Source organism: Salvelinus alpinus, chromosome 12 (assembly GCF_045679555.1).
Source record: "Salvelinus alpinus chromosome 12, SLU_Salpinus.1, whole genome shotgun sequence".
Lineage (NCBI taxonomy): Eukaryota > Metazoa > Chordata > Actinopteri > Salmoniformes > Salmonidae > Salvelinus > Salvelinus alpinus.
The window spans coordinates 31,988,304-32,004,073 of record NC_092097.1 but is presented as its reverse complement, the minus strand read 5'-3'; the positions used below and the strand labels follow the sequence as shown (position 1 = coordinate 32,004,073).

Below are 15,770 nucleotides of genomic sequence, written 5' to 3'. Positions count from 1 at the left end.
CCATGCTATTGTTGGAGGAGAGAGCACAGTTATGAATTTGAAAATGTATTAATAAACCAATTAGGCACATTTGTGCAGTCTGATACAACACCTAGAACAGAAATGCAATGGTTCATTGAATCAGTCTAAAACGTTGCACATACACTGCTTCTATCTAGTGGCCAAAATCTAAATTGCGCCTAGATTCCTAAGTCATATATTGGCCTTTCTCTTGCATTTCAAAGATGATAATATGTTATATTCTCCTACATTCATTTCACATTTCCACAAACTTCAAAGTGTTTCCTTTCAAATGGTATCAAGAATATGCATATCCTTGCCTCAGGCCCTGAGCTACAGGCAGTTAGATTTGGGTATGTCATTTTAGGCGAAAATTTAAAAAAGGGTCCGATCCTGTGCAGACTATCAACTTTAATTTGAGGGTATTCTCACCCATATCGGGTGAACCGTTTACAAATTACAGCAGCTTTTGTACATAGTCCACCCATTTTAGGACATCAAAAGTATTAGGATAAATTCCCTTATGTGCATTAAAGTAGTAAAAAGTTAATAATTTTTTCCCATATTCTTAGCACGCAAATGCATCCAAATTTGTTGGATGCATTTGCTGTTTGTTTTGGTTCTGTCTCAGATTATTTTGTGCACAATAGAAATTAAGGGTAAATAATGTATTGTGTCATTTTTGAGTCACTTTTATTGTAAATAAGAATAGAATATGTTTCTAGACACTTCTACATTTAATGTGGATTCTACATTAATGTGGACCATGATTACGGATAATCCGAAATGACTCTTTAATAATGATGAGTGAGACAGTTACAGACAGACAAATATCATACCCCCAAGACATGCTAAATTTTCTGGGGAGTGGGTATGATATTTGTGAGTCTGTAACGGTTTATCTGATATGGATGAAAATACCTTCAAATTAAAGCTGACAGTTTGCACTATATCCAAACTTTTGGAGTATAGAGCCAGAAGAAGAAAAAATTATTCACTGTCCCAATAAGTATGGAGGTTACTGTATGTCATATGGATCTTACAGTTGAGAAATATCCACACACACATACACGCACACACACACACACACACACACACAGTCTTGTTTCACTAAACTTGCGGGGAGGGGACACATTGATTCCTATTCAAAGTCCTGTTTTCCTTAACCCCTAACCCTTACCTTTACCCTAACCTTAACCCCAACCCTAACTCCTAACCGCTAGATGGGACGCTACCGTCCCACCTGACCAACATCCAGTGAAAGTGCAGGGCGCCAAATTCAAACTACAGAATTGTAAATATTTAACATTCTTGAAAATACACATGCACTATGTCAAAATAAAGCTTAACTTCTTGTTAATCCAGCTGCGTTCAATAGCGGATGAAAACAAAGTGGTGAGCTTTCAGGTCGTGCGCCCCAACCACAACAGTACACTAGACTCGACCCTCGTTCTGAACAGCCCTACTTCTTCATTTCTCAAAGGAAAAACATCAACCAATTTCTAAAGACTGTTGACATCTAGTGGAAGCGATAGGAACTGCAAGCAAGTGCCTTAGAAATCTAGATCCACATAGAAATCCCATTGAAAAGAGAGTGACCTCAAAAAAAAAAATCCTGGATGGTTTGTCCTCTGGGTTTTGCCTGCCAAATAAGTTCTGTTATACTCACAGACATCAGTCTTAGAAACTCCAGAGTGTTTTCTATCCAAATCTACTAATAATATGCATATCCTAGCCTCTGGGCCTGAGTAGCAGGCAGTTTACTTTGGGCACACTTTTCATCCGGACGTGAAAATACCGCCCCCCTAGCCGAGAGAGGCATTTAAACCCTAACCCTAATTCTAACCCTAATATAATTGTAACACTAACCCCCCTAGAAATAGCCTTCTGGTCCCCACAAGTATAGTTAAACATGTTCACACACACACACACACACACACACACACACACACACACACACACACACACACACACACACACACACACACACACACACACACACACACACACACACACACACACACACACAGTGTGTTGAATGTATGCCATGATGAAGCGATCCTTTCATTTTCTGTCTTCAGCGTGGTTGTGTGGGCGACAGTGTGACGCATCGCCTGAGGGGCAGCTAAGACGTCTCAGGGTTGGGCTTCAGCCAGAATAGGGCGCTGACAGACCCTCTCCAAGGGATGTTACTATGGAGTATCTACACAAGTCTATATTTCTTAAAGTGGCCTTGTGATTTTGTCTACGTTTGCCTTCCCTTGTATTTTTCTCTAATAGTCCTTAAAAGAGGCACATTTTGGATCATCAACAAAATAGTTCTAGGGGCAGTAGTTTTTCCTAACCCAAAAACCTTATGTCCTAGTTATACCTTGTAAATACGCAATAGTAGTTTTCCCTGGTCAGGTCCGATGACGTTATGTAGTTCTAATTAAACAATAAAACCTAAGGGGGTGTGGTATATGGCCAATATACCATGGCTAAGGGCTGTTCTTAGGCAATTATCATTACAAACTGGTTGGTTCAAGCCCTCAATGCTGATTGGCTGACAGCCGGTGTATATAAGACCGTATACCAAGGGGATGACAAAACATGTATTTATACTGCTCTAATTACGTTGGTAACCAGTTTATAATAGCAATAAGGCACCTCGGGGATTTGTGGTATACAGAAATCTCTAGATAATGTCATTGTGTATTTAAGCAATAATGCCTGAGGGAGTGTGGCATATGGTTAATATACCATGGCTAAGGCCTGTATCCAGGCACTCCGCATTGCGTCTTGCATAAGAACAGCCCTTAGCCGTGGTATATTGGCCATATACCACACTCCCTCAGGCATTATTGCTAAATACACAATGGCATTATCTTATCACAATGGCAACAGAGATTTCTGTTGTGGCAACATTATGGAATCTCAGTACATGACTGTAGACGCTCAGTTTTAAATTGGCCATGCTCCAATCTATGGTGCTATCAGGTCTCCAAAGACTCATTTGGTTTGCAAATTCACATTTTACATAACTTCTCGCCTCACAAAATGTTCTGGAATGTGCTGTGGAATGTGTGTGTGTTTGTGAATGTGTGTGAGTGTGGGTTGGCTTCAACGTAGGAACATGTTGAAATGTGTGTAACGGTTTTCAGTGTTACTTTCAGTGTGAAACAGAGGAACAACAACACACACACACACACCACCTAAGCCTGATCTGAAGGAGAAAATGGAGACTACATTAACAGTCATCCCATTCAGTACATACCAACAAACAGGAAAAAAAATCCCATGTGTGTCTTCAAACCCATATCCTCTACCATTACCACTCACTCTTTGAACTGAGCATGCTGTGGGCAGTATGAATGTCTGAAATTATTTAATGGATGGTTATAGGCCTATTTGCACAGATAACCTATAGGAAAAAGATAGGCCTGAACCCCAGGAGAGGATATGCTAACTGTGTATATGTGTGTGCGGGAGGATGAAATTTCAGTCAAATGTGGAACAGTGGCACTTCCTTTCATCAACTGTCTTAAGTTTAATACCTGCAACCCCCCTCCTCCCCCCTCCTTCCTCACCTCCTTTCCCCCACCTGGCCTGTCCCATATCCCCCCCTCCCTACCTTTCTCCCTCCTCCTGCCTTCCTGCCCTGTTGGGAGGAGGAGTGCTTCCTGTCATTGGGAGCCTCTTTGAAAGGAAAGGCTGTGATTAAACCAGGCTACTGTCCAGGAGATGGCTCCATAAAAACTGAAACACCAAACACACAGGCAAGAGGGGGTCACACACAAACACACAAGTGCACACCAGTGCATGCACACACACAATCTGGGAGGAATTATCACACCCTTACTAGAATGACACAGAGCTGTGGGCTCCCGAGTGGTGCAGCGGTCTAAGGCACTGCATAGCAGTGCAAGAGGTGTCACTACAGTCCCTGGATCGAATCCAGGGTGTATTATATCTGGCCGTGATTGGGAGTCCCATATGGCGTTGCACAATTGGCCCAGCGTCGTCTCAATTTGGCCGGTGTAGGCTGTCATTGTAAATAAGAATTTGTTCTTAACTGACTTTCCTAGTTAAATAAATAAAATACAACACACACACTGACAGATAACGTGGAGTTTAATGCAGTGAGTTCACCTACTGAGGAGGAGTGTGTGCAATCATCCCACTCAGAAAGCCCTAATTCATGTTAATTAATTAATTAATACTAATTAATTAACTATTGTATATGTTAACTCTATAAATACAACTGTGCAGAATCTGATGCAGTGTTCTTAATGTAATAGTTACTCCCATATGTTTTTCTCCTAACAGAGACAGGAAGGCAGGGCTTCTCTGTGTGGGTGGTGGGGGGGTAATAGTAATTACCTGTGGTTAATATCCTCTTGGCTTCATAGTTACATGATGGCGGTTTCGATAGGCTACCTCTTATCCAGCACGTGCAGTGTCCCGATAGGAAGAGTGATGTGTGAGGGATTGCCCCTCTCATTCAGCGGCCTGCATACAAGGCAGCCGTTCTTCTTTACAACACCTCATCAAGCTACCTTTTATTTTGCACCTTTTTTGATGAAACAGTCAACATTTCCCCTCATCTCCACTACTCACGAACTAGCCCTACTATCCGCACAACACTTTCCTGTCAGATGACCAACACCATTCTTCAAACAGCCACGCCTTCCTAAACCCACCTTGACAACCAACAACAATAAGACACACACACACACAGACCTACACACATGCACTACCAAATTCCCAAATGTTCCCATTGTTTCCTAACATCCAACCATTGAAGTCGATGTGTTGTGGCCATGGATGGGAAAGACTTATGACAAAACAAGGAGTGGAATTAAAGAGTTTGAGACAAGATGGAACAAGACTAGGTGGAACAGCCTATTCACTTCAACGGGTGACGCAGTGCTGCCTGGTTCTGCCTCATGCTAACTGGTTCTCAATAACTTTCCCAAGATAATGCCATTACTTTGAAGATTGCTTGAGGTATATGAAATTAGCAAACAATTTGTCATTACTATCAAAGTGGTTCAGTCATCGCAATTACTAAATCCCTCATCTGACTGAGCGAGGTTCGAGTATCCAAATAACCTAGCTACAAATCCCACAATGCATTTCAGCTCACCTGCATCTACTTTGTGTTTGCATTTTAAGAGTGAAATGCTCAATCAGTATATCAACGTATCAGTCTCTCAAAATCAATACATTTTGTGTGGTCGGCTGGAAGAGCACATCAGAATATAATCCAGCTAATAACTCGAGAGCAATTCAAACATACACTACTACACTACTACTAGGCTTCACTACTACTACTACACATAGACATAATCAAGTTCGTGGAGAGTGACGGGGTGTAACATGGAGTCCTTCTCCACTGGCTCTGGACCAGTGGCACTATGTGAAGGCCAGCCTAGAGGCGTCCCAGGACAATGTGTAGGACCCATAGGAGTGGACGCACCATGGACGGACAGCTCACATTGCTTACTGTGTTCCCTTGCCCACTGAAGACAGGCTATAAAATGCCATTAACGAATTCCATCACCGGCCTGTGAAATCTGTGCAAGCACACAGAGGGAAGGCCGTCTAAGCGCTGGGACAGACACACGAAGCACACACACACACACACACACACACACACACACACACACACACACACACACACACACACACACACACACACACACACACACACACACACACACACACACACACACACACACACACACACACACACACACACACACACACACATTGGGTGTATTCTCTCTCATTCTCCCTCTCAACCCACTCAGCTACCATCTACCTCACAAATAGTATTTCCCTCTGTCTCCCTATCCTTGTCTTAGACAGATTCAATCAATCTGGCCCTAGTATGTTTGTGTATTTTTTTACTTTACAAACTGCTGCCTTTGTGCATACAGGAAATGTATTATGAAAACTCAAACATACACCTGTGAGGAGTGTAGAAGTATTTGGCATTTTTTATTTGACCATGAAAAAAGTTTGTTTATGCTTTACCAAATACTGCAATATAGGTTTGATTCTCCCTGTCCATTAAAATATGCTCACCTTGCAGTTCATCTTTAACCATATTGTTTCATCCTGAAGCCATAGCACTTTAGTCAAACTACGTTGAACAAAAACATCAACGCTACATGTAAAGTGTTGGTCCCATGTTTCATAAGCTGAAATAAAAGATCCCCAAAATTTTCCATACACACAAAAAACGTATTTCTTTCAAATGTTGTGCACAAATTTGTTTACATCCCTCTTAGTGAGAATTTTCCTTTGACAAAATAATCCATCCACCTGACAGGTGTGGCATATCAAGAAACTGATTAAACAGCATGATCAATACACAGGTGCACCTTGTGCTGGGGACAATAAAAGGCCACTAAAATGTGCAGTTTTGTCACACAACACAATGCCACAGATGTCTAAAGGTTTTAGGGAGCGTGCAGTTGGCATGCTGACTGCAGGAATGTCCACCAGAGCTGTTAACAGAGAATTCAATGTTCATTTCTCTACCATAAACCGCCTCCAATGTCATTTTAGAGAATTTGGCAGTACGTCCAACCAGCCTCACAACCGCAGACCACGTGTATACCGTTGTGTGGGTGAGCGGTTTGCTTTTGTCAACGTTGTGAACAGAGTGCCCCATGGTGGCAGTGGGGTTATGGTATAGACAAGCATAAGCTATAGACAACAATGCATTTTATCGATGGCAATTTGAATGCACAGAGATACCGTGACAAGATCCTGAGGCCCATTGTCGCGCTGCATGAGATAAATGGTGGCATTTTTTTTAAAGGTATCTGAGACCAACAGACGCATATTTTGTATTCCTAGTCATGTGAAATTCATAGATTAGGGCCTCATGAATTTATTTAAATTGACTGATTTTCTTATATAAACTGTAACTCAATCAAATCTTTGAAATTGTTGCATGTTGCATGTTGTAACCCTATTTCACCTAAGCTTCCTAACATACAGTAGCTATGATGTGGCTATATGACCATCAAGGCGGTTTTGTATAAGACATCAAGGGGAGAGAGCGGAGAATCAGAGAGAGTCAGGGGATTAGTGGTATACTCCCAGAGAAGACATGCTGGTGTATTCTCTGCTGAAAGGATGAAACCCCCCGAGTACAGAAGAAGTGATGGAATTATAGGGGGTAAATGTTAATCCCTGATCAAAGCCCCTTCACTCCTCTTTCATCCCTCTCTTCTTACTGGCCCATCACCGCAGACAGTTTCATCTCTTAATTGAGCCTTTTGTAATTATAATTGAATAATTTAAGGTCTTCATTAAAGGCGAACACATTATGTTGATGGATTCTGACAAGACAAAGACCCGACTGTATGCATGATTCAGTGAGATGAATACACACACAGCAGCAAACTCATAAGCACTCAAAATAATGCTATGTAACAGTGTTGCTTCAGTGTAAGTGTTACATCCGCCCCTCTCCTCGCCCCAACCTGGGCCGAATCAGGGACCCTCTGAACACATCAACAACTGCCTCCCACAAAGCACCATAACCCATCTCTGCACAAAAACTGCGGCCCTTGCAAAGCAAGGGAAACAAATGCTTCAAGGTCTCAGAACGATCGATGTCACCTATGGAAACGCTACTAGCGTGCACCACTAACTAGCTAGCCACCTCCTCTTTCTTTACAGCACCCAGTGATACGGGTCAACAGCATCAATGTAACAACATTACTTCCGTCCCTCTCCTCACCCCAACCTGGGCTTGAACAAGGGATCCTCTGAACACATCGACAACAGTCACTCTCGAAGCATCGTTACCTATCGCTCCACAAAAGTCACGGCCCTTGCAGAGCAAGGGAAACAACTATTTCAAGGTCTCAGAGCGAGTGACGTCACTTACTAGCACGCACCGCTAGCTATCCATTTCACACCGGTTACACTTGTTTGGTGTTGCTTTCATCATTGTACAATACAGTGCCTACTTTATACTCAGTAGTGTTTAAAATGATCCTTTTCTCTTTATTTTTTAGGAAGCCCACCATTGTGCAAAGAGGGACACGCACGCACGCACGCACGCACGCACGCACGCACGCACGCACGCACGCACGCACGCACGCACGCACGCACGCACGCACGCACGCACGCACGCACGCACACACACACACACACACACACACACACACACACACACACACACACACACACACACACACACACACACACACACACACACACACACACACACACACACACACACACACACACACACACACACACACACACACACACACACACACACACACACACACACACACACACACACATACATACATACACAGGTCCTGACTTTGGCCTGTCTGTGCTCTCTCCATAACCTCATTTAAACAAAGGGAGACAGAGAGGTCTTGAACTCTCACATTAAAACAACAGAAAACAGGAAAGATAGCCACACACACACACAGACACACATACACACAGATGCACACAAACCCCCACACACACACCCCAGGGCCCCCTGAATGCCTATCCCAGATTATGAGAATTTTGAGAAGTACTGTAACATGATCAAGTTCCACACTGTGACAGAGACTCTATTCCAATCTACCCCCTGGATGGATCCTCCACACACAGGTTGGCTGTGTTGATACTAGTGCTGATACTTTGTGCTCTCCTGTAGGCCAAACATTCTATTCTGCTGGTGTCATATGAGAAAGACCTACAGCTTTCAGAATATTTACCTTATCAAATTCGTGTTTGGCAAGGTGAGGATGAGTCATAGCTAGCTCATCCATCTGAAAGGGAAACAATGAGGGCTAACCGGTGTGAATATAGTTCGGGAATTACACGTCTTCGCCAGTTTTTGGGAACAGAGGATTGAAACAGAACACCGGTCTAAAGAAGAACACTCAATGCTCTAGCTCTCTCTTCTCTCTCCACCACCAGGGCCATCCACACACAACTCCACACCTATCAAAGGACATTTTTGTAGTCTATATCCTGTGTTCTCATTCTCTCTCTTCTCAAACTCCCTAACAACTGATACTATTTTGTGAAGACAACCAACTGCTGTAGACTACAATAAGAGACAATTAGTTTATAAACTGAACTTAATTCGTTCAAGGTGTTCGTGGAAAAATAGATCTTGTTCTCTTCAACTGAAAAGTGTTGTGATGGCCACTATGCACATTTGCACAAACATAAACGTAATTACTCTGTAATAAGGACACTATAGGACCTAACGTGTTACCAAAGGAATGCCCATAGCTTCGATGTTGAAATATAGGCTAATTGTATAGTAAGTAGTATGTGGTTGTTCTGTCCCTTCAGAAGTTGGCGATTGTATTAAGCAAGTTGAGACCGGCTGTGGCCTTGCTCGCCTTGACAGATAATCCGTCTTCATTTAAGGGAAACACTGTGGGGCTGACAGCGCCTGAAACCCCAGTGGCTTCACGATTAAAGAAGATATATAGGTCTTTCACCTGGAAGAACTGAAACTAACCAGCACACAGTGTAGCCTACTGCCATGAATTTGAACTCGCCTTTATTAAACCAAAACAAAAGGCGCTAAGGGGTAGAGCTTTGCATAAAAGTTTGTAGGCCAACTGGATAAAATTGATAAATATAACACCTTTAATAATTTTCCCTGTCTTTTCACGCAGCCTGGTCTCATGGACTAAATGTAACATAGTAAATGTAAACCCGGGGCACTCAAATTAGTAAATAGTGGGGTACGCCCTACCGGTAAAACATGAGCCTATCACAATAATTAAAACATCAAGAAAAGTGTAGGCTATTACACCACTTTTTATCATTACCGCATGTCAGAGGCATAGCCGTGGGAAGTAGGGGTCAGAGGGTGCTGCCTCTGTAAAATCTGTAACATATTGTACAAATTGCAATTCGGATTTTTTTGTATTTTTAAATTTGCAACATATTATACGGAATGGATGATTGATATCCACAAATTAATACATACCATATGAAACGTAACATATCATACTAATTGGAGTGTCCCGGATTTACATTTGCTATGTTACGTCTATGTTGGAACATATTATTTTAGCTCAATGGCAAGGCCCCCTCATCTTTCATATTCAAATGAGCATGCCAGAAACTCCATGTGTCCAGAGACAGAGTATTATCATATGAAATACAGTGGTGAGGGTAGATAGGCTACATAACAATAACAACTCCAATTATTTTCTCACACCCATTCTCTTTCACTCCATCTCACTCAAACAGGCATTAAACAGGCTCCCAAGTGGCGCAGCGGTCTAATGCACTGCATCTCCGTGCTAGAGGCGTCACTGCAGCCTGGTTCGAATTCAGGCTGTATCACAACCGGCTGTGATTGGGAGTTCCATAGGGCGGCGCACTATTGCTCTGGGTTTGGCTGGTGTAGACTGTCATTGTAAATAAGAATGTGTTCTTAACTGACTTGCTTAGTTAAATAAAAACATTTAAACAATGTTGTGTGTTAGCTAAGGGCAAAGCCTCCAGAAAGAGAGAGGGCCCTGTTGTACTCCAAGGCCTGGGCAAAGCCTCTAGAAAGAGAGAGGGCCCTGTTGTACTCCAAGGCCTGGGCAAAGCCTCCAGAAAGAGAGAGGGCCCTGTTGTACTCCAAGGCCTGGGCAAAGCCTCCAGAAAGAGAGAGGGCCCTGTTGTACTCCAAGGCCTGGGCAAAGCCTCCAGAAAGAGAGAGGGCCCTGTTGTACTCCAAGGCCTGGGCAAAGCCTCCAGAAAGAGAGAGGGCCCTGTTGTACTCCAAGGTCTGGGCAAAGCCTCCAGAAAGAGAGAGGGTCCTGTTGTACTCCAAGGCCTGTGTAAAGCCTCCAGAAAGAGAGAGGGCCCTGTTGTACTCCAAGGCCTGTGTAAAGCCTCCAGAAAGAGAGAGGGCCCAAGGCCTCAGTTGTTACTGGGTCAAGCTGTACTGTCCTACTTATTCATGCATCTATTCATTTTTCATTAACAGTTTTGCCCTCAAATTAACCTTTAAGTTAGATAATTATGTTTTTAAGTTGTTTTTTCGCATTGCATTAGTTACCCGGATCTCTACTGAAATGTGTCATAGGCTTTCATCATCCCTTTAAAGGATCAATTTTCATTTTGACTTTGGTTGTTAGTTTCTAAACACCTCACAAGGTCAGGGGGCCCATATTGTGAGAGAGAGCTAAATCCTTCATCTGAAGTCATTCAGAAAGAAAACAAACATGATGATGAATAAATACACAGTCACACACACACTAAGTACATAAACAAACATACTGGAGGGTGAGAATGGGCACAGAGAATCCAAAGGAATCTGGCTCTTCCTGTGGAGAGAGCTCTATGATAACAACACCAGCACTCTGATAAGGACACATACAAACACACACTCTTTCTCTCTCTCTCTCTCTCTCTCTCTCTCTCTCTCTCTCTCTCTCTCTCTCTCTCTCTCTCTCTCTCTCTCTCTCTCTCTCTCTCTTTCACACACACACACACACACACACACACACACACACACACACACACACACACACACACACACACACACACACACACACACACACACACACACACACACACACACACACACAAACACACACTGAGGTAGTCGCTCTTCCGGATGATTACAATAACACCAGTCTAATGAGGAGTGTAAAAATCCTGGCTCTACACAAACACACACAAACACAACATACACACAGTCCAGCTTTTCCAGTCTGATGAGTCAAGTGAGGAGACAGAGCAAACACGTCACTTACACTGAACACTGGCCATCCCAGCCCAGGCAAAGGGGTCCAGACCAGGGAAGAAGGGGGTGGCCTTGCCCAACATGCAAGCCCCCTGAGTGGACACGTCGAAGAGCGGCCGGGGGGCCAGAGCCTCCATACAGTCAAACATGTTCCTCTCTCTAGCTCCACACACACTATAGTTTGACAAGCAACCACAACAGTCTTTCTCGGCTGTGGTTGTTCAGCTGAGCTCAGCTAGCAGTGACGTCTCAAAGGAATTTCCACACAGAACAAAACAAGAGCAGCTCAGAGAAGGACTGGCTCTCCAGGCTTGTGGTTGTCGTCGGAGGGGACCTCTGTCACTCTGAGCCCCAGTCAGGGTGAGCCTAGTCCTGATGTTGTTGGTCTGTTTCAACCCCTGCTTGGCTCCACTCTGATAAAGTCCTTGACTGCCTTCTCTCTCTCTCTCTCTCTCTCTCTCTCTCTCTCTCTCTCTCTCTCTCTCTCTCTCTCTCTCTCTCTCTCTCTCTCTCTCTCTCTCTCTCTCTCTCTCTCTCTCTCTCTCTCTCTCTCTCTCTCTCTCTCTCTCTCTCTCTCTGTGTGTGTGTTGGTCTAAGAGTTGAACAGCTTTCTTTCTTTGGTCCTGGTCTTCTCTTGAGCTCTTCTCTCGAGCTCCAGACTGCTTCCCCCTCTCTCACAATCAGTCGTCAGTCTCTCGAGCTCTCTCTCCCCTCTGAGTGTCTCTCCTTCGCGGCTGTAACTGATCCAAACACCCCCTTCTCCTCAGCTCTCTGGGCCTCTCACACACAGCCAGTGACACTGTGGAGCGAACCAACTGCCTGTTCTCTCAGCAGAGACAGGGGAGGAAGAGAAGGGAGGAGGGACCTAGAGAGCAGGGGCGGCCTCTCGGAGTCAGGTTGGTCACAAACTTTCTCTTGCTCCTATTTTCTCTGTCGGCTTTCCCGCCCTCTTTTCTCTTCATATTTCATATTTGACAAATGAAAACAAACACTATGCCTCCCTTTCTTTCTTTCTCTTTCTCTCAGCCCCCCTCCTTTCACTCCTTTCTCAAATGAAAATCACCCCCCCTCCTCAATCAATCAATCTATCAATCAAATGTATTTATAAAGCCCTTTTTACATCAGCAGATGTCACAAAGTGCTATACAGAAACCCAACCTAGTACCCCAAACAGCAAGCAATGCAGATGTAGAAGCATGGTGGCTAGGAAAACTCCCTAGAAAGGCAGGAACCTAGGAAGAAACCTAGAGAGGAACCAGGCTCTGAGGGGTGGCCAGTCCTCTTCTGGCTGTGCCGGGTGGAGATTATAAGAATACTTGGCCATTTAAGGCCAGATTGTTCTTCAAGATGTTCAAACGTTCATAGATGACCAGCAGGGTCAAATAATATTCACAGTGGTTGTAGAGGGTGCAACAGGTCAGCACCTCAGGAGTAAATGTCAAGAGCTTTTTCAAAAAAAATTGAGAGGAATGTGAGATTCGATATAAGCCAATTTTTTTAAAACATTTTCCAGGTCAAGGTTTGGCTTTTTCAAGAGATGCTTTATTACTGCCACTTTTAGTGAGTTTGGTACACATCCGGTGGATAGGGAGCCGTTTATTATGTTCAACAAAGGAGGGCCAAGCACAGGAAGTAGCTCTTTTAGTAGTTTAGTTGGAATAGGGTCCAGTATTCAGCTTGACGGTTTAGAGGCCATGACTATTTTCATGAATGTGTCAAGAGATTTAAAAAAAAATGTGAGTGTCTCCATTGACACCAGGTCCTGGCAATTCTGTGCAGACTCAGGGCAACTGAGCTTTGGAGAAATAAGCAGATTAAAAGTGGAGTCCGTAATTTGCTTTCTAATGATCATGATCTTTTTATCGAATAAGTTCATGAATTTCTCACAGCTGAAGTGAAAGTTATTCTCTCTTGTTGAATGCTGCTTTTTAGTTAGCTTTGCGACATTACAATTTTTTAATGTTGGATTTGTCACGTTCTGACCATAGTTCTTGTGTTTTACTTGTTTTAGTGTTGGTCAGGACGTGAGCTGGGTGGGCATTATATGTTCTGTGTCTAGTTTGTCTGTTTCTATGTTTGGCCTAATATGGCTTCATAGCGTCTTGGTCCGATCCCTGCTACACCTCCTCTTCAGACGAAGAGGAGGAAGGCTGCCGTTACAGGATTGTTCTTATTCTCCTCAATTAGGTTGGAAAAATAGGATGATCGAGTAGCTGTGAGGGCTCTTCGATATTGCACAGTACTGTCTTTCCAAGCTAGTCGGGAAGACTTCCAGTTTGGAGGAGCACCATTTCCGTTCCAATTTTCTGGAAGCTTCCTTCAGGGCTGGGGTATTTCTGTATACCAGGGAGCTAGTTTCTTGTGACAAATGTTTTTTTGTTTTTAGGGGTGCGACTGCATCTCTGTGTCACGGAGGCGCTCCGCACTGCTAAAGCTAACTCTCTCTCCTCTGCTCTCATCCTTCTAGACCTATCGGCTGCCTTTGATACTGTGAACCATCAAATCCTCCTCTCCACCCTCTCCGAGTTGGGCATCTCCGGCGCGGCCCACGCTTGGATTGCGTCCTACCTGACAGGTCGCTCCTACCAGGTGGCGTGGCGAGAATCTGTCTCCGCACCACGTGCTCTCACCACTGGTGTCCCCCAGGGCTCTGTTCTAGGCCCTCTCCTATTCTCGCTATACACCAAGTCACTTGGCTCTGTCATATCCTCACATGGTCTCTCCTATCATTGCTATGCAGACGACACACAATTAATCTTCTCCTTTCCCCCCTCTGATAACCAGGTGGCGAATCGCATCTCTGCATGTCTGGCAGACATATCAGTGTGGATGACGGATCACCACCTCAAGCTGAACCTCGGCAAGAGGGAGCTGCTCTTCCTCCCGGGGAAGGACTGCCCGTTCCATGATCTGGCCATCACGGTTGACAACTCCATTGTGTCCTCCTCCCAGAGTGCTAAGAACCTTGGCGTGATCCTGGACAACACCCTGTCGTTCTCAACTAACATCAAGGCGGTGACCCGTTCCTGTAGGTTCATGCTCTACAACATTCGCAGAGTACGACCCTGCCTTACACAGGAAGCGGCGCAGGTCCTAATCCAGGCACTTGTCATCTCCCGTCTGGATTACTGCAACTCGCTGTTGGCTGGGCTCCCTGCCTGTGCCATTAAACCCCTACAACTCATCCAGAACGCCGCAGCCCGTCTGGTGTTCAACCTTCCCAAGTTCTCTCACGTCACCCCGCTCCTCCGCGCTCTCCACTGGCTTCTAGTTGAAGCTCGCATCCGCTACAAGACCATGGTGCTTGCCTACGGAGCTGTGAGGGGAACGGCACCTCCGTACCTTCAGGCTCTGATCAGGCCCTACACCCAAACAAGGGCACTGCGTTCATCCACCTCTGGCCTGCTGTCACGGTCGTCTTGTGGTGAAAGAGTGGACCAAGGCGCAGCGTGAGAAAAATACATCTTCCTTTATTAGACGAAGATGAAACACGTACTAAACACAAACTAAACAAAACAACAAACAACCGTGAAGCTAACAACGTAAGTGCATACACAAGCATCAAACGTACAACATAGACAATTACCCACATTAACTTAATGCCTATGGCTGCCTTAAATATGGCTCCCAATCAGAGACAATGAATGACAGGTGTCTCTGATTGAGAACCCTTCAGGCAACCATAGACTTACCTAGACAACTACACTATACACTGCCCCATACACATACAACACCCCTAGACACTACAAAAACACATACATTCCCCATGTCACACCCTGACCTAACTAAAATAATAAAGAAAACCAAGATAACTAAGGCCAGGGCGTGACAGTACCCCCCCCCCCCCAAAGATGCGGACTCCGGCCGCAAAACCTGACACAGAAAGGGGAGGGTCCGGGGTGGGCCCCATCATGGCGGAGGCTCGGGTGCGGGACGTGGCCCCCACTCCACCATTGTCAATACCCGCTTTGGTAGCCTCCTCCAAATGGCCACCCTCCAAATTAACCCCACTGGATTAAGGGGCAGCACCGGACTAAGGGGC

The 15,770-nt window shown here is 44.6% G+C and overlaps 2 protein-coding genes across 3 annotated transcripts in view; one reads left to right on the top strand and one right to left on the bottom strand.

Moving 5' to 3' along the window:
• Window positions 1-15,770, bottom strand: part of LOC139535878 (retinoic acid receptor gamma-A-like) — a 113,730-nt gene that overhangs the window by 17,263 nt on the left and 80,697 nt on the right. The window contains exon 1 of one of the 2 annotated variants that reach the window (XM_071335762.1): window positions 11,739-12,652. The exons of the other annotated variant lie outside the window; for it this stretch is intronic. Coding sequence (XP_071191863.1) covers window positions 11,739-11,877 — 139 coding nt within the window. The 5' untranslated portion in view covers window positions 11,878-12,652. Of the gene's footprint in view, window positions 1-11,738; window positions 12,653-15,770 lie in introns of those variants that run through there. 2 annotated transcript variants of the gene reach the window in all.
• On the top strand, window positions 14,098-15,211 carry LOC139535879 (uncharacterized). Its single transcript, XM_071335763.1, has 2 exons — window positions 14,098-14,317; window positions 14,513-15,211. The coding sequence occupies exon 2, from the start codon at window positions 14,558-14,560 to the stop codon at window positions 15,179-15,181; it is 624 nt and encodes a 207-aa protein (XP_071191864.1). The 5' UTR covers window positions 14,098-14,317; window positions 14,513-14,557; the 3' UTR covers window positions 15,182-15,211.

Excerpts from the sequence above, each read along its gene's own strand:
- LOC139535879 (XM_071335763.1), top strand. The coding sequence starts at position 14,558 with ATGACGGATCACCACCTCAAGCTGAACCTCGGCAAGAGGGAGCTGCTC.